Source organism: Gobio gobio (assembly GCF_949357685.1).
Source record: "Gobio gobio genome assembly, chromosome: 14".
Classification (NCBI taxonomy): domain Eukaryota; kingdom Metazoa; phylum Chordata; class Actinopteri; order Cypriniformes; family Gobionidae; genus Gobio; species Gobio gobio.
The window spans coordinates 5,557,967-5,580,888 of record NC_137107.1 but is presented as its reverse complement, the minus strand read 5'-3'; the positions used below and the strand labels follow the sequence as shown (position 1 = coordinate 5,580,888).

The window sequence follows — 22,922 nt, the reverse complement described above, 5'->3', positions numbered from 1 at the left end:
CAACTCTGCTCTGATTGGTCAGATGGCCCAGTCTGTTGTGATTGGTCAACTCTGTTCTGATTGGTCAGATGGTCCAGTCTGTTGCGATTGGTCAACTCTGCTCTGATTGGTCAGATGGCCCAGTCTGTTGTGATTGGTCAACTCTGCTCTGATTGGTCAGATGGCCCAGTCTGTTGGGATTGGTCAACTCTGCTCTGATTGGTCAGATGGCCCAGTCTGTTGTGATTGGTCTACTCTGCTCTGATTGGTCAGATGGCCCAGTCTGTTGTGATTGGTCAACTCTGCTCTGATTGGTCAGATGGTCCAGTCTGTTGTGATTGGTCAACTCTGCTCTGATTGGTCAGATGGTCCAGTCTGTTGGGATTGGTCAACTCTGCTCTGATTGGTCAGATGACCCAGTCTGTTGGGATTGGTCAACTCTGCTCTGATTGGTCAGATGGCCCAGCTTGTTGTGATTGGTCTACTCTGCTCTGATTGGTCAGATGGTCCAGTCTGTTGTGATTGGTCTACTCTGCTCTGATTGGTCAGATGGCCCAGTCTGTTGCGATTGGTCTACTCTGCTCTGATTGGTCAGATGGCCCAGTCTGTTGCGATTGGTCTACTCTGCTCTGATTGGTCAGATGGCCCAGTCTGTTGCGATTGGTCTACTCTGCTCTGATTGGTCAGATGACCCAGTCTGTTGCGATTGGTCTACTCTGCTCTGATTGGTCAGATGGCCCAGTCTGTTGCGATTGGTCTACTCTGCTCTGATTGGTCAGATGGCCCAGTCTGTTGCGATTGGTCTACTCTGCTCTGATTGGTCAGATGACCCAGTCTGTTGCGATTGGTCTACTCTGCTCTGATTGGTCAGATGGCCCAGTCTGTTGTGATTGGTCAACTCTGCTCTGATTGGTCAGATGACCCAGTCTGTTGTGATTGGTCAACTCTGCTCTGATTGGTCAGATGGCCCAGTCTGTTGTGATTGGTCAACTCTGCTCTGATTGGTCAGATGGCCCAGTCTGTTGTGATTGGTCAACTCTGCTCTGATTGGTCAGATGGCCCAGTCTGTTGTGATTGGTCAACTCTGCTCTGATTGGTCAGATGGCCCAGTCTGTTGTGATTGGTCAACTCTGCTCTGATTGGTCAGATGGCCCAGTCTGTTGTGATTGGTCAACTCTGTTCTGATTGGTCAGATGGTCCAGTCTGTTGCGATTGGTCAACTCTGCTCTGATTGGTCAGATGGCCCAGTCTGTTGTGATTGGTCAACTCTGCTCTGATTGGTCAGATGGCCCAGTCTGTTGTGATTGGTCTACTCTGCTCTGATTGGTCAGATGGCCCAGTCTGTTGTGATTGGTCAACTCTGCTCTGATTGGTCAGATGGCCCAGTCTGTTGTGATTGGTCTACTCTGCTCTGATTGGTCAGATGGTCCAGTTTGTTGCGATTGGTCAACTCTGCTCTGATTGGTCAGATGGCCCAGTTTGTTGGGATTGGTCAACTCTGCTCTGATTGGTCAGATGACCCAGTTTGTTGCGATTGGTCAACTCTGCTCTGATTGGTCAGATGGCCCAGTCTGTTGCGATTGGTCAACTCTGCTCTGATTGGTCAGATGGCCCAGTCTGTTGCGATTGGTCAACTCTGCTCTGATTGGTCAGATGGCCCAGTCTGTTGTGATTGGTCTACTCTGCTCTGATTGGTCAGATGGCCCAGTCTGTTGTGATTGGTCTACTCTGCTCTGATTGGTCAGATGGTCCAGTCTGTTGTGATTGGTCAACTCTGCTCTGATTGGTCAGATGGCCCAGTCTGTTGTGATTGGTCAACTCTGCTCTGATTGGTCAGATGGCCCAGTTTGTTGCGATTGGTCAACTCTGCTCTGATTGGACCTTCTCAGTTACAAACTGTAATAAATCCAAATATAAATCTCGACATACCTATGGTAGGATCTGGATACGGCAACTCTTTCAGATTGTTGTAGTAGGCCTCCAAAGTGAAGGGATCCCTCCGGTAGAAGCTTAACACTTTAGAGAATGGTGCGGCATGGTTCTTTGGGAAAACTTCACAATCACTGCAGTGCAAGACGACATGATTAAAATGATGAACTAAGAGAGTTAATCATGTCACACAGAGAGAGCCAGGAACTCACCTGATGCCTTCATCAGCTGCTGAGGTCCACTTCAGAGAGATGGGGTACGGCACCACGTCTGTGATGGAAAACTCGCGCACTTTAAAGGCGGGAGACAGGATTGCACACTGAGGAAAGACAAACAATCAAGTTTGTTGGAATCACTGGGAAAGTAGTGGAAGTATGTGTTATGTCGAGATGACACGAATCACAAGATCAAATTTATGATTTAAAGGGGTCATAGAATGACATTTTTGTACAAGTTAAAGGGTTAGTTCACCCAAAAATGAAAATTCTGTCAGTAATTACTCACCCTCATGTCGTTCCAACCATGTAAGACATTCGTTCATCTTCGGAACATAATTTAGTATATTTTTGATGAAATCTGAGAGCTGTCTCACTCCTCCATAGGCTTTCAGAGGGAATGAAACTTGATGGCCCAGAATAGTAAGTAAAAACGTCATTTAAGGAGTCCAAATGACTACAGTGGCTCTGTATTAAGTCTATCATGCGACGAAAATACTTTTTGAGCGGAAAAACAACAAAAATAACGTCTCATCACAGTGGCTCTACAATAATTTTACAATGCAACGACAATAGTTTTTGTGCGCAAAAAAAATCTAAATAACGCCTTTATCCAGCTTGTTCTTGTCTTCCGTGTGTGTCTCCACGACGCATGCGTGAGAATATGAGCAGATCCGGCGTTCGGACACATGACCCAGAAGAGATTTGTTTACGAGCAGAGGAAGACGCGCGAATCTAAGCTGTTGAATTCTACATTGATCGAGCTTTAGGTCTCGGCGTAGTTCTCAAAATGGGGCTTAAGTGTGCATTTCATGGATTCCCGAACGCCGGATCTGCTCATATTCTCGCGCATGCGTCGTGGAGACACACACGGAAGACAAGAACAAGTTGGATAAAGGCGTTATTTAGATTTTTTTTTGCGCACAAAAACTATTGTCGTTGCATTGTAAAATTATTGTAGAGTCACTGTGGTGAGATGGACTTTGTAACGATGTTTTTAGTGCCTTTTATGGGTCTTGTGAGTGTGAATGTACTGAATGCCAATGGAGGCCTATCTGAAGCCTTTCTCAGCATCAGCTTTACACTAAAATATCTTCATTTGTGTCTGAAGATGAACGGAGGTCTGACGGGTGTCCAACCACATGAGGGTGAGGAACTAATGACATTTTCATTTTTGGGTGAACTAACCCTTTAACGTCGTGTCTACACTGGATGTGAGTGATGCAATCATGCGACGTGACGAGAGACTAGAACCCGTTAAAAACCGTGTCACGTCGCGCCAGATGCAGTGTGTGTTAAACGCTCTCCTACTCGTAGCTTTGGATAAAAGCGTCAGCTGCTAAATGAGACATAACTGATCGGGTTCTGCAGTCTTTTGTCGCGTTGTGCTGCTTGAGTCCATAGTAGAATTATCCTTTCCCAATAAAGCACGCACAGAATACTTATCTTATCATACTGTATCATATTTTAGTAATTTAATTCATTACCGCTATGTCCTAAACTTTAAAGGACAACTCCGGTGAAAAATGAACCTAGGGGTAATTAACACATGGTTACCGAGTAGATCGTTCTCTGGGATGCGTTTTCATGAAAATTGAATGTAAAGAGTTTTATCTCTAAAAACAGATTAGCTTATAACGCTAGTATGTGTGGCGCAGAATAAGTCAAATTAAATCGCTAGTTAACACCACTAACAAGCCTCAAAATAGCCTCACACTAACACGGGAGCATAATGAGGGTCCCTACATGCAAACCCAAGCATTGAGAACTGTGTAAGTGTACAAACAGTTTAATAAGAAGATACTTTATAAAGACAGAACATTACGCGGATACAGACACGAGCCATCTTGGAAAACAGTCTTGACGAGTCGAGCCACGGTTGAATAATCCGCCATCTCTTTAGTGTGTATACTGTGGAAGCACTAGTCTCTGTTGAATTCATTTTTTTTCTTTTTTTCTTTTCTCTGTTGCGTTCAGTTTTTTTTTTATTATTGTTTTTATTTATTTATTTTCTCTGTTGCGTTCAGTGCTTTCTTCCAGAAACAACGGACCATATGAGATTCCAAGTCACAGTTCATCACTTAGCACAGCGTTCGTGGTTTGACTCGGTTTTCCAAAATTGCACAATTTTGTGTGTATTTGGCCATATTAGCTGCGGAACAGAACTGAAATCGAGATTACACGTGCTGTCTGATAGGCTGCTTTCTGTGTGCGTGAGTAGGCCCTTTGCTTGATTTTACCTGATAGCATTAAGCATGTCACACGCATGTAACAGTCATGTGGCCAGTCTACACTCTGCGGTCTGCGTTGACCTTAAACTCTGACTTTTTGGAGTATAACCACAAGCCGCTGTGATATGCATATCACAATATGTACATGTGCGATATTTCGATGTATCGTGCAGCCCTACTTCCCCAATACTGAGACACACCCATCCCATAGAGAGGCAAAACCAGCCAATTAAATGACTGAAGCACTAACTTGCAGTGCACATCCTCTGGCCACAGCTTCATCCGCATTCAACGTCATGCTCAGCTCCTTTCCGAAAAATTTGCTGATTTTGTCTTTGATGGCTGGAATCCTGGAGGCGCCGCCAACGATCTCCACTGCATAGATGTCCTCTTTTTTCAGTCCTGGTTGGAGGAGGAGGGAAAAAAACATTAACACTCCGTGGCAGGCGAGCGGGAAAGCCACGGTGCAAGAAGAAAAGGTGTTTGTAGCAGGGCTCTGAACCGGTTCAAGGAACGAAAACGAAAACCGGAAACGAACGAAATTTTAAGAGGAACAAAAACAAAAACAAAATCAATTTGAATCGTTCTGAACAGAAACGTTAATTTGAAATGGCCATTAACCGGTTAATAACGTTATTTTATCGTTCTCTTTAATATTTTAATTTGGCAGTGACCAATAATGAATAGAGTAGTTCAGCATGTGACGTTGACGGATCAAGCGTGAGTGAAATGTCATCTATGAATCTACCGGTAACGCGGGTCAGTATGAGCGCGCATTTTCATGCCTCAAGTACATTTCTTTCCCCGCTGAGGTCTACAATGAATGTGCAGGTATTGGACGACATTCTTTCGTATGTTTAAATAAGCAGTACGGACTTTAAGCTCAAATAGTCTGATTTAGGCTAGTTTGTGGATTTCGTTTAAGCCTATCCAAGTAGGCTACTAGCATCTATCAAACATTTTTCCTATAGTCTTTCAGATTGCCAATACAGGACAATGTTTTCTATATAGACGGTTGATGCTTCATATTAAATGGTATGTTATATTGCATTAAATGATCAAGCTTTATTAGCTGACTGAATTTGATTATGTGTTGCAGTGTTTGCTTTGAAATTAGCAGTTGACAGTGCATTAAAAGAGCAATGGTTATCCAGTTTATTTATTCTTTATTCATGCAATTTTAAAACAAGTCGTGTTGAAAAAAAAGTGATGTACAAAGAATGTTATCACTCTTCTGAAAAGAATAGGCATATAGAGGGCCACTTTCCGCTCCATTAAAACAGGGCAATATTTGTCCCGCTGTTTATGCTTTGTAATTAACGCATGTATTTCTGTTGTGGTTTTAAAAATGTTATGAAATAAACATTCCAGTTTAATTACCATGCGTTATATTATTATTGAGTGAAAAGAAGTCTTTATTTATACATATTTGTTTAAAGTATAGGCTAAATTAAAATAACGTTATTAACCGTTATTTTTTCAAATCAAACCGTTTTCGGAACAGTAATGTTTAATGTGGAACGCAAAAACGGAAACGCTATAATATCGATTCTGCTCGGAGTGAACCGATTGATATTTTTTTTCAGTTTTTAAAGGGTTAGTTCACCCAAAAATGAAAATTCTGTCATTATTGACTTCCCCTCATGTGGTTGGACACCCGTCAGACCTCCGTTCATCTTCAGACACAAATGAAGATATTTTAGTGTAAATCTGATGCTCTGAAAGGCCTCCATTGGCTCAATGCACTTTACACTCTCAAGACCCTTAAAAGACACTAAAGACGTCGTTACAAAGTCCATCTCACTACAGTGGCTCTACAATAACTTTATGAAGCGGCGATAATAGTTTTTGTGCGCAAAAAAAACCTAAATAACGACTTATATAGTGATGACGATTTCAAAACACGGCATCATGAAACTTCGAAGCGTTATGAATCAGTGAGTCGATTCATGATTCGGATCGCGTGTCAAACTGCTGAAATTTGGCGATTCAAACTGCTGAATCGACTCACTGATTCATAACGCTTCAAAGCTTCATGAGGCCGTGTTTTGAAATCGTCATCACTATATAAGTCGTTATTTAGGGTTTTTTTGCGCACAAAAACTATTATCGCCGCTTCATAAAGTTATTGTAGAGCCACTGTAGTGAGATGGACTTTGTAACGACGTCTTTAGTGCCTTTAAGGGTCTTGAGAGTGTAAAGTGAGCCAATGGAGGCCTTTCAGAGCATCAGATTTACACTAAAATATCTTCATTTGTGTCTGAAGATGAACGGAGGTCTGACGGGTGTCCAACGACATGAGGGTGAGGAATTAATGACAGAATTTTCATTTTTGGGTGAACTAACCCTTTAAGCCCTGGTTTGTACTCACTGGTCTGCTCCATGATGCTGCGCAGAGGACCCTCCACCTTGGTCAAAAGCCCTGCACAGAGCTCCTCAAACTTGACCCTGGAACAGAAGAGTCATCAAGATATTATTAGACGTGGTATTTTAACAAATTAACCTCACATTTCCCCTTCACCGCTGACATCGCACACCCGATTTAGCTCCTGGCATTGCCTATGGACACTAACCTGTTGAGTGTGCCGCTGACATCGATGTCATTCATGAAGCATTCAATGTTGAGCGGCAAGTCCGAGGCATTGGCACTCATGAGCTTTTTCAGTTTCTCGCACTCCTGGTAGAGTCGCACCAGAGCTCGGGGCTTCGATCGCACGTCCAGCTTGTACTTCTGAGCAAACTCCTCACAGAAGTACTTGACCAGCACCTCGTCAAAGTCTTTACCGCCCAGCTCAGGGTCAAACGCAGAACCCAGGACCTACATTCATCAGGTATTACAGGGGCAAACAATACAATTAGTGCTGTACAGAACTATAGACTTTGAAAACGAGGCATTCACACAGCATGTGCACTTTGTAATTATTTTGACTTGACGTCATCTTAAAGGGGTGATGAACTGAGAAATCAGACCTTTTGATATATAAAGGTCATGGTAATATAAGAATATCCTGTAAGTTTCAGAGCTGAAAACTTCTGTGTTAGTCAAAGAAAAGCTTTTATTGACACCAGGCCCAGAAAACGAGAGCTCTCAGAATATGCAGATCTCTTACGTAACAGGACCTAGACTCCGCCTCTACAGATAAATATGCATCTGTAGCCCCGCCCACCGACCCGTGAGCTAAGGATCGTCCCTGCATAAGCTTCTGAACACACACTTATGTGAGTCGGCTAAAACATGTTTTTTTATATGTGTTAGATTTGCATAACATTACAGATCGTTTGAAATCTATTGATTACGGGACTTGACAGTGATCAGACTTGTAACGTTATGGGCAAGGCGCGAGTGTGAGTGTGTGTCTCCGCGTCCGTGCAAGTGTGTGTGTCCGTGCAACGCGAGTGAGTGTGTGTCCGCCCGTGCGAGTGAGTGAGTGTGTCTGTCCGCACGAGTGAGTGTGTGTGCGCGAGTGAGTGTGTCCGTGCGAGGGTGTGTGTGTGTCCACGCGAGTATGTGTGTGAGTATGTGTGTGTCCGCGCGAGGTTGTGTGTGTGTGTGTGTCCGCGCGAGGTTGTGTGTGTGTGTGTCCGCGCGAGGTTGTGTGCGAGTATGTGTGTGTCCACGCGAGTGTGTCCGCGCGAGTGTGTGTGCCCACGCGAGTGTGTCCGCGCGAGTGTGTGTGTCCGCGCGAGTGTGTGTGTCCGCGCAAGTGTGTGTGTGAGTATGTGTGTGTGTGTCCGCGCGAGTGTGTGTGTGTGTCCGCGCGAGTGTGTCCGCGCAAGTGTGTGTGTGTCCGCACAAGTGCGTGTGTGTCCGCGCAAGTGTGTGTGTGTCCGCGCGAGTGTGTGTGTGTGTGTGTCCGCGCAAGTGTGTGTGTGTGTCCGCGCGAGTGTGTCCGCGCAAGTGTGTGTGTGTCCGCACAAGTGCGTGTGTCCGCGCAAGTGTGTGTGTGTGTCCGCGCGTGTGTGTGTCCGCGCGAGTGTGTGTGTGTGTGTGTGTGTGTCCGCGCGCGTGTGCGCGTGTGTGTGTGTGTGTGTGTGTGTGTGTGTGTGTGTGTGTGTGTGTGTGTGTGTCCGCGCGTGTGTGTGTGTCCGCGAGAGTGTGTGTGATTTAATTGTGTTTGTTTGATATTTTGCGAGTCCTCTGAGCATTTCCCCCAGGCGATTCCTGGGACAGACGGGATGCTGAAGCTCATTAAATATGCAAATCTTATCCAATCCAAGCCGTGGGCGTTAAAGGGTTAGTTCACCCAAAAATGAAAATTCTGTCATTAATTACTCACCCTTATGTCGTTCGAGACCCGTAAGACCTCCGTTCATATTCGGAACACAAATGAAGATATTTTAGTGTAAAGCTGATGCTGAGAAAGGCTTCAGATAGGCCTCCATTGGCATTCAGTACATTCACACTCCCAAGACGGATAAAAGGCACTCAGAACATCGTTACAAAGTCCATCTCACCACAGTGACTCTACAATAATCTTACGATGCGACGACAATAGTTTTTGTGCGCAAAACAAAATCAAAATAACACCTTTATCCAGCTTGTTATTGCCTTCCGTGTGTGTCTCCACGACGCATGCGCGAGAATATGACGTAGATCCGGCGTTCGGACAGATGACCCAGAAGAGATTTGTTTACAAGCAGAGGAAGACGCGCGTGTCTAAGCTGTTGGATTCTACATTGATCGTGCTTTAGGTCTCGGCGTAGTGCTCAAAATGGGGTTAGATTGCGCATTTCATGGATTCTCGAACCCCGGCGCTACGTCATATTCTCGCGCATGCGTCGTGGAGGCACACACGGAAGGCAATAACAAGCTGGATAAAGGTGTTATTTTGATTTTGTTTTGCGCACAAAAACTATTGTCGTCGCATCGTAAGATTATTGTAGAGTCACTGTGGTGAGATGGACTTTGTAACGATGTTTTAAGTGCCTTTTATCCGTCTTGGGAGTGTAAGTGTACTGAATGCCAATGGAGGCCTATATGAAGCCTTTCTCAGCCATCAGCTTTCAACAAAAATATCTTCATTTGTGTTCCGAATATGAACGGAGGTCTTACGGGTCTCGAACGACGTGAGGGTGAGTAATTAATGACAGAATTTTCATTTTTGGGTGAACTAACCCTTTAACTTCCAAGTCTTCAGTGCGGCACGCCCATCAAATCCGAGTGTTTTTCAGAGAGCCTCAAAACCAAGGCAGAAAATAGCCTATTACTGATTCATTATGATGTTTCTGAATGTAAAAACCACACAAACGTCATAAGTTGACCTCAGACAACAGTATAAAAAAATTAAAAAAGCCAGTTCATGACACCTTTAAAGGGGACATATCATGAAAATCTGACTTTTGCTGTGCTTACAAATAAATAAAAAAGAAATGTAGAGATTATTCTATTGAATTAAAGCTGCCAATAGTGAACACACCCTTGGTTAATAATGATAACCCTGCTCATGTTGTGATCAGTGAAGAACTACCACTAAAATGTGTTAAAAAAAACCCTTACCTTCAACTTCCCCTTGTTAAAGGCACACGCAGAGACCTGGTAACTAGCATGACCAATATCCACAAACACCACCGTCCTGGGCTTCTCCTCGGGAGCAGGCAGGTCCTGTTTGTAGATCCCATATGCCAGTGCAACTATAAACCAGTTAACACAATAAACTGTTAGAAGGAACCGTTTTTCTAGACTCTCATTACTGTCACTCTTGATGGTTCACCTAAAATGAAAATTGTGTCATATTTAGCTGTTGTACCAACTAGGCCGAGGACAATCACAGCTAGCTCTCGTCATTTAAGGGCGTTTTCACACCTACCTTGTTTGGTCCGGATTTTTGGACTTTTCAGTTTGGTCCGGATCAAAATTACAGGTGTGAAACCTCCCCAGACCACAGTCCGGACCAAACAGACGAAATTTGGTCAAATTTTTTGATCAAACTGAACAAAGGTTCGGTTCGTTTCTACTGTGAAAGCATTTTCTGTACGGTTCAGACTTTCAGACCATTTACAGAAAGTTCCTGTTTATGTTTAAATATTATAATGTTATTTTTAAAGTAAATCTAGGCTACATTGATTATGAAAAGTGAAAAGATGCGCAATATGTCAGAAGACAGAAAGTCAGAAATAATTTTGAATGAAATTGTGTGATTTTGCTTAGAAAGCCTTTCTTTAATGTGAATTTAGTTTTGTATAAATTGTATCTTAATTTTAATCAAAGTTTAATCAGATAATTGCCTGGATTTAATAAATAAGAAGCAAATAGTCTATAGCAGACAATAATGGCGGGAGCGATCACATGCTTTACACATGAACTGGAGCGCGTCTCAAATAAACCCAAACTCAGCAGCTACTCGTCTCACAAACATGAGAAATATGTGAATATAAAGCTTGAAATGTCCACTTTTAAACGTAACGAATAAAAAATAGTCCAGCAATGCTTCACTGTTCAATAGTGGCGGTGATATGCGTCCGTTCATTCACTCTCGTCAAAGACGCTGACGTCAGACGCACGTCTGTTTACAAACCAATCAATGTCCAGATGCCGCCCACATAGATGATGACGATGTTGATTTTTCACTCATTACAAGTGCATATTTTAATGTAATATGTTCTCACATGGTGATTTAAAATTGTAGTCCATGTATATAGCAAGTAACTTTCATAAAACATCAGATTTATATTTAAAACGGGTTTATGTTTTTAATTACAAGCAAAAATAATCAGTGGTGAAAATTGTGAGTTACTGGATTCTGATTTCTGAAGTGTACTCTTTTTACAGAGAAAACATCCATTGAAATTAAAGCAGTACAATGAATGCGTCTTGAAAAGAAATAACTGCTTTTTTAACATAAAATTGTTAATGTACAACACTTTGAACCTTTTTTAATTAACCACAAGAAAACCTCTACAGAATGATTGTCATAAATGTTACCAGATTATTGGTTGCTTTCTCTAATATTACATGGCTGTATTTTTAATGCTAGCAGTCAAAAATAAAACTTGGAGACATACTGAAATACTGTTGATCTCATGTTTTTTTTGTTCTTACTGAGAATCATCCATAAAAGAGTAAGCTACATTTTTAATTTGCAGGGTATAAAGAGGAATAACTTTCATAGCATAATACTCACTACTCTTGAGTCCTTTTAAAAGGGCTACTTTTAACTCCTACTTTGAGTAGTATTTAGGACAGGTACTTTTACTCTACTTGCACTACATTTTTTGACAAGTAACAGTACTTTTAGTATGCTTTTTTTATGCTGTCTTGCTCTCCCTCGCGCATATTAATCAAAATCAATTGAGAATTGACACGATGGTAAAAGGTGGAAAGACTGAAGTTTCACGTGGAGCATTGGGAGATTTTTTCCTGAATTACCGCTGGTGTTGCTCTACAAGAGATTAAGGAAAGTGCACCTACACTCTAAACAATGCTGGGTTAAAAATAACCCAAGTTGGGTTGAAAATGGACTAACACATCAATTGGGTTGTTTTAAGCAAGCATTTAACCCAACCGCTGGGTCAAAACAACCCAATTGCTGGGTTAGTCCATATTCAACCCAATTTGGGTTATTTTTTACCCAGCATTTTTGTGTAAGCATTAAATGACTAGGTTGTAAATAGTTTTAAATGAAGTATAGTACAGTCAGTGTGCACTTTATTATGCTGCTCGCTTGTTGATACTGTGCGCAATAGTGTAATTATTTTATTTATGCTTAAATATTTATTTTCAGAATTTATTTTCACCACTGAACTTTTTTTTTTCTTGTTCTACCTCACCTGTTTTTACTATTTGTTAAATATATTTTTTTTAGTTCAATAAATGTTCCTTTTTTAAATTGTAAATTTTAAATTATCATCATGATCATTGTGTCATTTTTATGTTGTAAATTGAGGGAGCAAAAGCAGTATCGGCTCCAAATATCGGCTCAAGAAAATCGGCCGCCCGTATCGCTCATCGGCTAACTGTGCGTTCACACCGCCGCCGGCGAGAGCGTCAAAGTGGCCGGAAGTCATTAATTCTCAATGGGAGCCCGGCGGCGAGCTCCGGCGAGAGCGGCGCGTCTTGGACAATTTGGGCGTCGAGGAGAGTTGAAATCAGGTCAACTTTATGGTAATGAGCTACGACGCGCTTCGGCGGCAACCAATGGGAATGTAGAAGTGCTCCGCTTGAGATGATTCTAGAGAACGCAGTGCTGTAAACTTTGGTTCGACCACATTAGTTCCCAAGCAAAATAGAGGAGATGTTGATCACTGCTGGTGCGGCGGGTTTGATAAGAAGATGCGCAACATTATTTATACACCACACAAATGGCTTTTAATTGGTTTATTTCGTTAGCAAACATGTAACTATAATTGTTAAGTTCTTTCCATCGATCTGCTTTTTTTAACTTTCACATTTAAATGATTTCATGAGGTTATATTACACGGTTATACCCTACTTGTGGTCAGTTTGCACAAACGCCGATCTACATGATTGTTTGCTTTGCAGCCCCTTTAAATGCCGTTTTAAAAAAGACCAAGCATTCGATCTACGTCAGAGCGGCAGCGCGTCCACGAATCTTCTACAGCGTCGCTGGCAGGGCGGCCAGAGCGAAGTTTGACGCTCTCGCCGGCGGCGGTGTGAACGCACAGTAAGACTGATGAAAAAAAAAAAAAAAAAATCGCACTAAAAAATCCATATCAGTCGATCCCTAATTGTCACTCATGTGCACGAGCACTGATTGGCCTATGGTTTCAGGCATTTGTCTGCGATTTCGCATAACCTGTCAGCGAATCAAAATCGGGGCTAAAATCGGGCAGTGTGAACTCAGCATAAGACAAAGCATTTGAGAGCCACAGTAGAGGGCAAGACTTATTTGGGCCTGTTTCCCAAACAAAACTATTATACGGCTTCAGAAGACTGGGTGTACGGGTCATATGGAAATACTTAAATGTGCTTATATGTTTTTAGGGCTGTTGCGATTCCTCGAAAAAAATCCTTGATTGCTATTTACTTGCATCGAGTAACCGGCAAAATACCGGAAGTTGCGCATTCCACGGATGAGACCGCATTATTAGACGATATATTAAAAACCATACTATAGCTTAGTGCTGTTGTAAATTAACAAAGGCTGCGATTCAATTAAATAAACACATGCCCTGTGGGTTTAATATGCGCACTTCAATCATGTCCATGCGTGTGGGTTACAGCGTCTCAGAGTGGCTCTGTTCACAGTAAACGCTGCTCCACATCAACTCTTATCCTCTAAAGAAGCGCGTCTCAATCTCTTCTGCATATGCTGTGAGTTTGGGTTGCTTATAACGCTCATCTGGGAACGCAACATGCGTCAATGTTTCTAAATATGTGAACTGCTCGATTTCAAAATAAACGTTTAAACCCTCGCTCTGAGTTTGCATGTTTTGATGTCTATTCAAGAAAATTGTGTTCTTATTCAAGAAATTACAGTAGCTGTAGCATTTCTATCGTGGCCAAATATTAAAGCTACACTGTGTGATATTTTCCCCCATCTAGTGGTGAACTTGTATATGACCATCCAGAGAATATTAGTTTCTGTTCCTCTCAATTCCGATTTCGTTTTAACTCCTACGGTGGCTGATTTAGTCCAAGATTAACATGGCTTCAGTTCGACCTCGTCCACATTCGACACGGTGCCATCGAGTGTTAAAACACCAAAGGCGAAGCTTGAATTTACGGGAATGTCCCTCTTTGGCTAATGTACTTTCAAGATGGAGGGGCAACATGGCGACCGGCATTCAAACCCTCACCCGTATGTGTTTACAATGGCATATTATAAACTTACAAGAATACTTTATTACTTGAAAGAAGTAAATATACATTAATGAGCACATATATTTTTGAAAGAACTAAGTGTTTTTAGCTAAGAATAAACAAAAAAAGTTACACAGTGTAGCTTTAAAGATTAAGTGGATATTTGAATTAAATATTGTTTGGCCAATATTAAACCAGGATTTGATTCTGTTAAGTGTAACAACAGCAGGCCGCTGGTGCCCTCTCAGGGTTGTTTAGATTATGTATATAATATTATGTATTTTACCAGTGATGTTCTATAAAAAAATGTGATTACTTGCTTTTGATACTTTATTTTTTTATAATATCATTGCCTTGTTATTACATATGTATTTTATATTTATTTCCACCACAAAATCTGATTACCAAAATAACCGTTAGGTGACAGCCCTAATTTTTTTTTACCTTTTGGGTGTCTGACAATAGCTATGTATCCATCCAACTATTTTTATGGACATTTTGGGATATCGCATCAAAAACCGCCGGATGGAAATACCAAGATACGTATAAATTCTAAAAATGCTTGTAAAAGACGTGTGTGCTCGTTTGAGTCGGATACATTTATTTGATAAGAAGAAATGCACATAAACTATGACGGAAACACATTTACTGAATAAATTCCTTGATGCGCATCAAAAAAAGTCATGTGACTTTGGATGTGACCATTATGTAGGTCAGGCATAATCGGAAGAGGAGTAAGCAATGACAGGTGGAGCATTGTTGGGTGAACTTGAATCCATTACAAGTCTCTCACCTGCTGTAGTGTCATTCATGAGTCTGAGACAGTTAAGGCCTGTGATCTGTGCAGCATCCATGACTGATCTTCTCTCAGCATCAGTGAAGAAGCTGGGGACCTGAGGGAAAACAAGACCACTTTAACTAGTCGGATTACTCACAATCATTACATACTAACTATAGACACACACACACACACAAGAAAAAAACAGGTAAAACAATGCAGTATTCTGAAAATAACAAGAGTGATGTAATGGAGATGAGAGTTTAAAGATCTGACAATGGAGAAGCGAGAGAATCAGAAAAATTGACTCAACTTAAAATCAAATCTGAGGCAAAAAACACCAATGTGAGGTGAAGGCAGTTTGTTTCAAAATCTGCCAATAGTAAAGGAGCTTTATTATTCCGCCTGAAGTTAGTTATACAAGTCTATAAAGTTTTAAATATGGATATTTTTTAGACAAACACATCACATCACTTCAGAAGGCCTTTATTAACCCCTGGAGCCGTGTGGAGCAGTTTTATCCTCCTGGGACCCACCAATAGACTTTTGTCCACTGTAGTGGACATTATATTTTAGTGAATTTCTCTGAGATCATACAAGTCACATGTCCCAGTCTGGATGTCCTGTAAAGAGCACATTCGGGACTCTGCAGAAAGTTTCTCGCGCATGCGTCGTGGAGACACACGGAAGACAAGAACAAGCTGGATAAAGGTGTTATTTTGATTTTTTTTTGCGCACAAAAACTATTGTCGTCGCATCGTAAAATTATTGCAGAGTCACTGTGGTGAGATGGACTTTGTAACGACGTCTTTAGTGCCTTTTATGGGTCTTGTGAGTGTAAATGTACTGAATGCCAATGGAGGCCAATCTGAAGCCTTTCTCAGCATCAGCTTTACACTAAAATATCTTCATTTGTGTCTGAAGATGAACGGAGGTCTGACGGGTGTCCAACCACATGAGGGTGAGGAATTAATGACAGAATTTTCATTTTTGGGTGAACTAACCCTTTAAGACATTACTGATGGTGTTTACATTAATTTTGCGTCATAAAGAGACTCACACAGACGCGTGTTCGCGAGCACTCTTCACAAAGCGCCGCGTGAGCATTTGAAATGGAAAGCTTTCCGTCACTGAGTTTCTTATTTTTTTATATATAAGCACACTGCATTCCTAACGACATGAATGAAGCCTTCGTTGAGCGTTTGTAAGGAAAATACCGGCGGGCGAGAACAAGCAAAGTTTCTCACAGCGCATATCCTGTGCAATGAAGCCCGCGAATGTCATTGCAATTCGCACCATCAACCTTTCAGAACGTTATGAAATATTATTTTATGTTTCGCGGTTGATTGTGTGTGTGTGTGTGTGTGTGTGTGTGAGTGTGTGAGTGTGTGAGAGAGAGAGAGAGAGAGAGAGAGAGAGAGAGAGAGAGAGAGAGAGAGAGAGAGAGAGAGAGAGAGAGAGAGAGAGAGAGAGAGAGAGAGAGAGAGAGAGAGAGACCTGCAGTTAAAATCTAAGCTCAGAATCATTGGAGAGAGAATATTTTCTCCCACCTCTATTGTAGCCTATAGTATGAACAACACAATATTAGATAGATCAAACACAAACAGTTTTTTTTTCCTTTTAGGCCAGGGATATGATATGTGTAACGTGGCAAGTTGATGCTTCCTCTGCAGACTTTACTCTCGCGTGTCACGTGACCAGACTGTAATCGCAGCCTTTGCGGTGTTTTATCATATCGCGATATTATCGCAAATGCAATTAATCGGTCAGCCCTAGTTTCAAACCATGGTACCTGGTCCGTACGGATCAACTACGATCCCCATGACATCACGATATCTATGCTAAAACAACATATCGTACAGCCCTTCTGCACCAATGGACATGGACAGTAACAGTACAGTGAGAATAAGTGCTTACGCTATTCCGGTGAACTATATATTGAGTGTATTTGAAGAGTTCAGATGGAAAAGCCTCTAAGTGCCATCTGAAATTTTCCTCTAGAATTATCATTTTTATAAAGCTTGTATATTTAATTTAAGTAATTTCACTTAAATGACAATTAATAGGTCATTTGCATTGCCCTTTAAGTGAAATTATTTAACTTAAATATACAAGCTTTATAAAAATGATCATTCCGGAGGAAAATTTCAGATGGCACTTAGAGGCCTTTGCATCTGATCTCTTCATTTAGAAATGGGTGTGTAAAAGAGAATATGCGTACAGAGATGACGCAGTCTGCCACGGGTTTCTTGAGTGCAGCTTCAGCGGTCTCTTTCAGCTTGGTCAGCAGCATGGCAGTGACCTGCTCAATGCCGAACACCTTCTCCTCCTCCATATACATGACCTGTGGGGACGGACAGCATGAAGATCTGTGATTCAGCACAGCGTTCACACTCTTTTTCAGCAACCATTTTCCAGGACATTTTCAATTTTACTACGGCGGAAATAAAAGACAAGGATCAAGCCAAATATTGCTTTCTAAGTCTTTAAAAGCTGTCCAGTTTATTGCCATTACTTAACAATCCAGCATTTTTCAATATGAGCTCTTAATCATACATTATGACTATTGAAGCTTGTTTTCACCACAGAATAGAAAGAAAAGGTAATTGTGACTTTTTATCTCGCTATTCTGACTTTTGTGAGTTTACATATTTGTGATATAAACACGAAAATTGTCGCAATTCTTTTTTTCCACAGAATTTGACTTTATAACTTGCAATTGCAGTTTAGATCTCACAATTCTGAGAAAAGAAGTCGGAATTGCAAACTGCGCAAAAAAGTCAATTGTGACGAAAAGACTTGCGAGTTTATATCACGCAATTCTGACTACATCTTGCAATTCTGACTTTATAACACACAAATGTGACTTTATATCAAAATGATGTGATTAGGTGGCAGCTTACGAGTTAACATTCACTGCATACATTTGAGCAGTTAATAGCATTAGCATTAGCTAACGGCTGCAAGTGGCAACACAAGATTAAACGTCATTATTCAAAATACTACTCACACGTATCAAACTCAGCATTCCTGAACATGTGCTTTCTACAACTAGCGCTAATTGTTTGGGCCAGCGATAAACTCTTTATACTCTGCTAAAGAAATAACTTTTTTTTAAAGAATTTTCCCAGACAACAACAAGATTTTCCAGGACATTTTCTCTAATTTTCCATGTGTTTTCCAGGACTGGAAAATTTGTCATCAATTTTCCAGGTTTTCCAGGACGAGTGGGAACCCTGACAGCAGCATCTGATTCACACGATAGAATAAAGCAGCCATTTCCTCCATGTGTAATGACTTCACCACTGCCGTCTTACCTTAATGCCAGTGGTTCCAGTCGGCATCTGAGCGAGATCGAACACCAGGCTGGACTTTGCCGCCTGGATGTAAGGGTCACTGAACGCCCGGCCATGGAATCGCTTAAAACCCTGCACGGTGTTCTTGCAGTGTGTGACCACCTTGTTGAGAGAGGAGAAATTATAATTACAACTTCCATCCATGCATTGTGTTATCCTGCTTATTCAAGCTAAACGTTTACCTGGCTTTTGGCGGCTGCCCCAATCGAACGATTCCGAGGACCGAATGATATAATTGACCTGAAAAGAGCACATCATTAGATACTTCACTACATAGGGCTTGACTAACTCTTTTTGCTCAGCAGCCATTGTGGCTAGTGGTTTTCCAAATCGACTAGCCACCCAGCATTTTCACTGGCCACAATTTTGACATCAATAGCATGGGGAAAAACTGCCATATAGATATTTATAATGTTCTCTCATAATTTGGCCGCAGGATTATTAGGCTGCTGTCACTTTAAGATAGTGATGCACCTATTATGATTTTACATGGCCGATTCCGATACGGATTTCTTTTTTTTTTTTTTTTTTTACAAATTAAAATAATGAAAGTATACATGAACAAGATGTTAATTTGGTATTTAACAGGCTAAATTGGCTTTTGGCTAATGAAAACAAGTCCGCAATCTGAAATTAACGGGAAATTTAATTGGAAATTAAAAGGCTGAAATGTGAAATTAAAGGTTTGTATTATTCTGCAATACAAACAAAGATGTTACTTAAACCAGCATTTGTTTTTAAATTCAGTGTAAAGAAAAAAAGGCTTTACCAGTGAAATTAAATAAAACCAACGTATATAATTGTTCCAAAATGTTAAATCAAATAATGTTTAGTGCAACGAAAAAAACTAAGATGCTACAGCAGGTGCTTTATAAATCAAATTAAGTCAATGTAATTTTAAGGTAAAATAAAAATGATCATCCTATAGGCTACAGAACTGATAGTATTTAATTTCAAAAGAGCATGCATGTTTTTCTTTAGGCTACAAAAAGAATTTGTAGTTAGTCTGTTTCGTTCTCATCCGATCCAACACGTGAGAAGCTGAGCTGAACAAACACTCACTATCTACACTTGTGCAGGCGGAGAGATAAGCTCGCACAACTTCAGCTCGCGCAGGAAAGCGGCTCTTCATTCCCTTCAGCGGATCTCGTCTATTCCCTCAGTTCTCCAGGTTCCGTTTGTAACACACAAGTGACATTTTTGGCCGGTCAACCGGTGCATCCCTACTTTAAGACCTGACGCACGGATCCATTACACTGATACACATGCGTTTTCTTTCTCAACTGTTTACGAACTGACTGTTTACGTGAATACTCACCAAGTATTTTGTGTGTGTTTGACTGTTTAAGTGCAATAAGCAGCGAGAGACTCTGTGAGGCGGCTTAATGTGGCACACTTTGGGTGTTTGAGCACAAAAAAAAAATGAGGGAATGAATAAAATTACGCGCAATCCTACACCAAAATTCATGTTCATCAATATTTATTTATTTATGATTTAATGCCATATCAGCAACAATGGCTATATTCATGGCAATCAGCAGTATCACTTCAATACATTGTTTACAATAATTTAACAATTTTGTCTTAAAAACAATCACAATACAAAATCAGGCATATAAACCAATAACAACAGTAATAATAACACCAATTACGTAGAATCTTTTAATATTTGACAGAAATTCTAAAATTACTCCAGGAGAAACCTTTTTAAAAATGTCCATTAATGTGTTTTTTTCTGAATAAAACCGTTCTCTAATATTATTTAAAAAAGGACATTCTATTAAAACATGTTTTACACTCGTGAAATTCTTACACAGATCACAAACCGGTTTCTCTTCCCCGTTCAATAAATATGAATGAGTGAGTCTTGAATGTTCAATTCGGCATCTCGTATATACAACCTGGTCATATCTATTTTCAAAATAATAACTAATAACTCCTTGATTTAAAACTGGATTCACCTCATACAATTTGTTATTTACACATTCGTTCCATTTCATTTGCCATTTCTTGTAAATGTACAGGTTCAATATGGGTTTAACGTCAGATGCTGGTATTTTACATTCTGACATTTCCAACTGAAGTGCTTCCTTTGCTGCTTTATCTGCTTGTTCATTACCAGTCAAACCCATATGGCCTGGTATCCAACAAAAAACAATATTAACATCTTGTTTCTTTAAAGAGTCCACTTTTCCTATTATGCTGGTAATTATAGGATCATGTTCATCAATAAGGTGTGAACCAGGACCGTTATAAACCTAAATATACGTGATTTAATCGAAAAGTGTATCCAAATTAGAGGTCGACCGATTCATCGGAACAGGATTTATTTTTCAAAAGTGACAGCCCTAGTATATATATTATATATGTATATATATATGACCCTGGAGCACAACACCAGTCATGCGTCTCACGGGTATATCTGTGGCAATGGCCAACAATACATTTTATGGGTCAAAATTATCGATTTTTCTTTTACGCCAAAAATCATTAGGATATTAAGATCATGTTCATGGAAGATATTTTGTAAATTTCCTACTGTAAATATATCCAAAATGTATTATTAGTACTAGTAATATGCATTGCTAAGGATGAGATGGGTGCGAGTAAATTATCAGGAAATTTTCATTTTGAAGTGAACTAAGGCAATTTTCTCAATATTTAGATATTTTTTTTGCATCCTCAGATTTCAGATGTTCAAAAGGTTGCGTCTCAGCCAAATCTATCTTCTAACAAACCATACATCAATGGAAAGCTTATTTTGCTTTCAGATGATATATAAATCTCAATTTCAGAAATTGACCAATATGACTATGGTTTTGTGGTCCAATATATAGATGGAAAAAAAAAATGTATTTAAAGACAGTAAATTTGTGTGGTTCAGTACTTTTTTCTTTTTTTGTGTGTGTATATATATATATATTTTTATTTGTTTGTTTGTTTGTAATGGAGTTCAGTACTATTATTTTTGTTTTCATTTAGTATCCCCATCGGTTAATTAATCGGTTATCGGCCAATGCGGCACCAACCTAATTATCATTATCGGTTAAATCCACAATCGGTCGACAGTTTTGAAATTGTGTACATTTTATTAGAGCATTTAATAATATAAAGTGTATTAAAATCCTAAGATAACTAACGTATCAGTGGTCGCAATTCTGAGGGGAAAAAAAGTCAGAATTGACTAATTATTTTTTTCAATTGCTTTATTCCGTGGAAAACCATTCCTTGAGAAATGTAAAATAAATAGTTGTGTTGTCTGAGTTAAAAAGAGAGACTGTCGGTTTTCCGAGCGGCCTTAAAAGTGCTAGAATGTTCCAGCGGCCGCCGGCGTGACGTCACAGCAGCAGCGCGAGCACGAGCACGCTGTAGCATTCAGCTAACCGTCCCGTTCATCACTGCGCTCTCATCAAATAGTCATATATATACTCTAAACACCCAGGTATCATACTAGTCGGACGAGCAAAATAGATCGTCACAATATTAGCTGTCAGTTAAGGCAAGTGGAGCATGTGTCAACTCATTTTACATCATTTAGAGCCAAAGAAATGACATAATGAAAGAAAACACATGCGTCTCAATGGGGTTGTCATTGTGACATGTCGGAGAGAAATACACGCGGTCTCTAAAAACAGTAAATAGGCAGTATAAGCAGACTTACGGTGTGCATCGGTCGCTGTACTCGTTTGCAACGGTTTCTATTCCACCGGCGCGGGCGACAGCAACATAGCAGCTCTGGAAGCCCACATCAAATCCCACCACTGACATCTTCACTGGAAATCACAAGCACAGCCCAGCTAAAACACTCAACACCGGCAGGAAGTGTCCTTTTAAAACATATATATGTATATATCAGTCACGGAGAGGTTTAATTCATAAAACTCAGGGTTAACGCGATTTCATAGTTCCAGAATGTCCGTTGACTGAGTTGATGCGGACCGGCTGAAGGCTGAATGTAATGGGTAAGCCGGAGTTCACGCCGAACTCAACGGTTTTATCGCGAGAGTTCGGGAGTTCTAGATGGCTCTGGAGCTTTCCTTACATGACGTAACCATGACGACAAGTCCAACCGATCGATGCTCATTTTGTCAAGTCCACACAGAAAGAAACCGTTGATCGTTTATTTTGGTCATGTTTTCATACTAAACAACTTTGGAAAAATAGGGAGGCTTTTATTAATGATAATATCCAGCAAAGCATATCCATGACATTATTTTTGGTCACCATGGTTACTTGTGACTATTAAAAACAACGCTTACTTTGTTATAAATTGAATGTATTTTCATTGTATATCCACAAATGTAAGTTCGCCAGCAAACCTTTCCTTTCTTTCGTGTCTTTTTTAAAGAATTTAACATTTATCTTAAACACTATTTCATCCTCTGTAAATAAGAAAGCTAGAACGACTTTTATTTGTAATGGCTTTAATTTGTACCCATAATTGATATCTTACCCTCGTCTCTTATGTTCTTTTCTCTTTTTTGCCTTAATCTTTAACCATTTATTGTTAATAATTTTTTCTCCTGTGTGTTCTGATGACATTGAACATTATTGATTATTGATAGCCTACATTGATACGTGTATTGTATACAAACCTGTACTCGCTTAAAAAATGTTGGGTTAAAAGTAACCCAATATGTGTAACCCAACGGTTGGGTTAAAAATAACCCAACG

At 40.4% G+C, this 22,922-nt stretch overlaps 1 protein-coding gene across 1 annotated transcript in view; it reads right to left on the bottom strand.

Moving 5' to 3' along the window:
• The window catches only part of hspa4a (heat shock protein 4a), a 35,932-nt gene extending 13,675 nt beyond the window's left edge, over nt 1-22,257 (bottom strand). The window contains exons 1-11 of the mRNA XM_079835619.1: nt 21,910-22,257; nt 18,431-18,488; nt 18,210-18,350; nt 17,114-17,236; nt 14,908-15,007; nt 9,852-9,985; nt 6,928-7,172; nt 6,726-6,802; nt 4,605-4,756; nt 2,121-2,227; nt 1,909-2,042 (exon numbers count right to left, since the gene is read on the bottom strand). Of these exons, the coding sequence (XP_079691745.1) occupies nt 1,909-2,042; nt 2,121-2,227; nt 4,605-4,756; nt 6,726-6,802; nt 6,928-7,172; nt 9,852-9,985; nt 14,908-15,007; nt 17,114-17,236; nt 18,210-18,350; nt 18,431-18,488; nt 21,910-22,016 (1,378 nt within the window). The 5' untranslated portion in view covers nt 22,017-22,257. The remainder of the gene's footprint in view (nt 1-1,908; nt 2,043-2,120; nt 2,228-4,604; nt 4,757-6,725; nt 6,803-6,927; nt 7,173-9,851; nt 9,986-14,907; nt 15,008-17,113; nt 17,237-18,209; nt 18,351-18,430; nt 18,489-21,909) is intronic.
• Between the last annotated feature and the right edge of the window lie 665 nt (nt 22,258-22,922).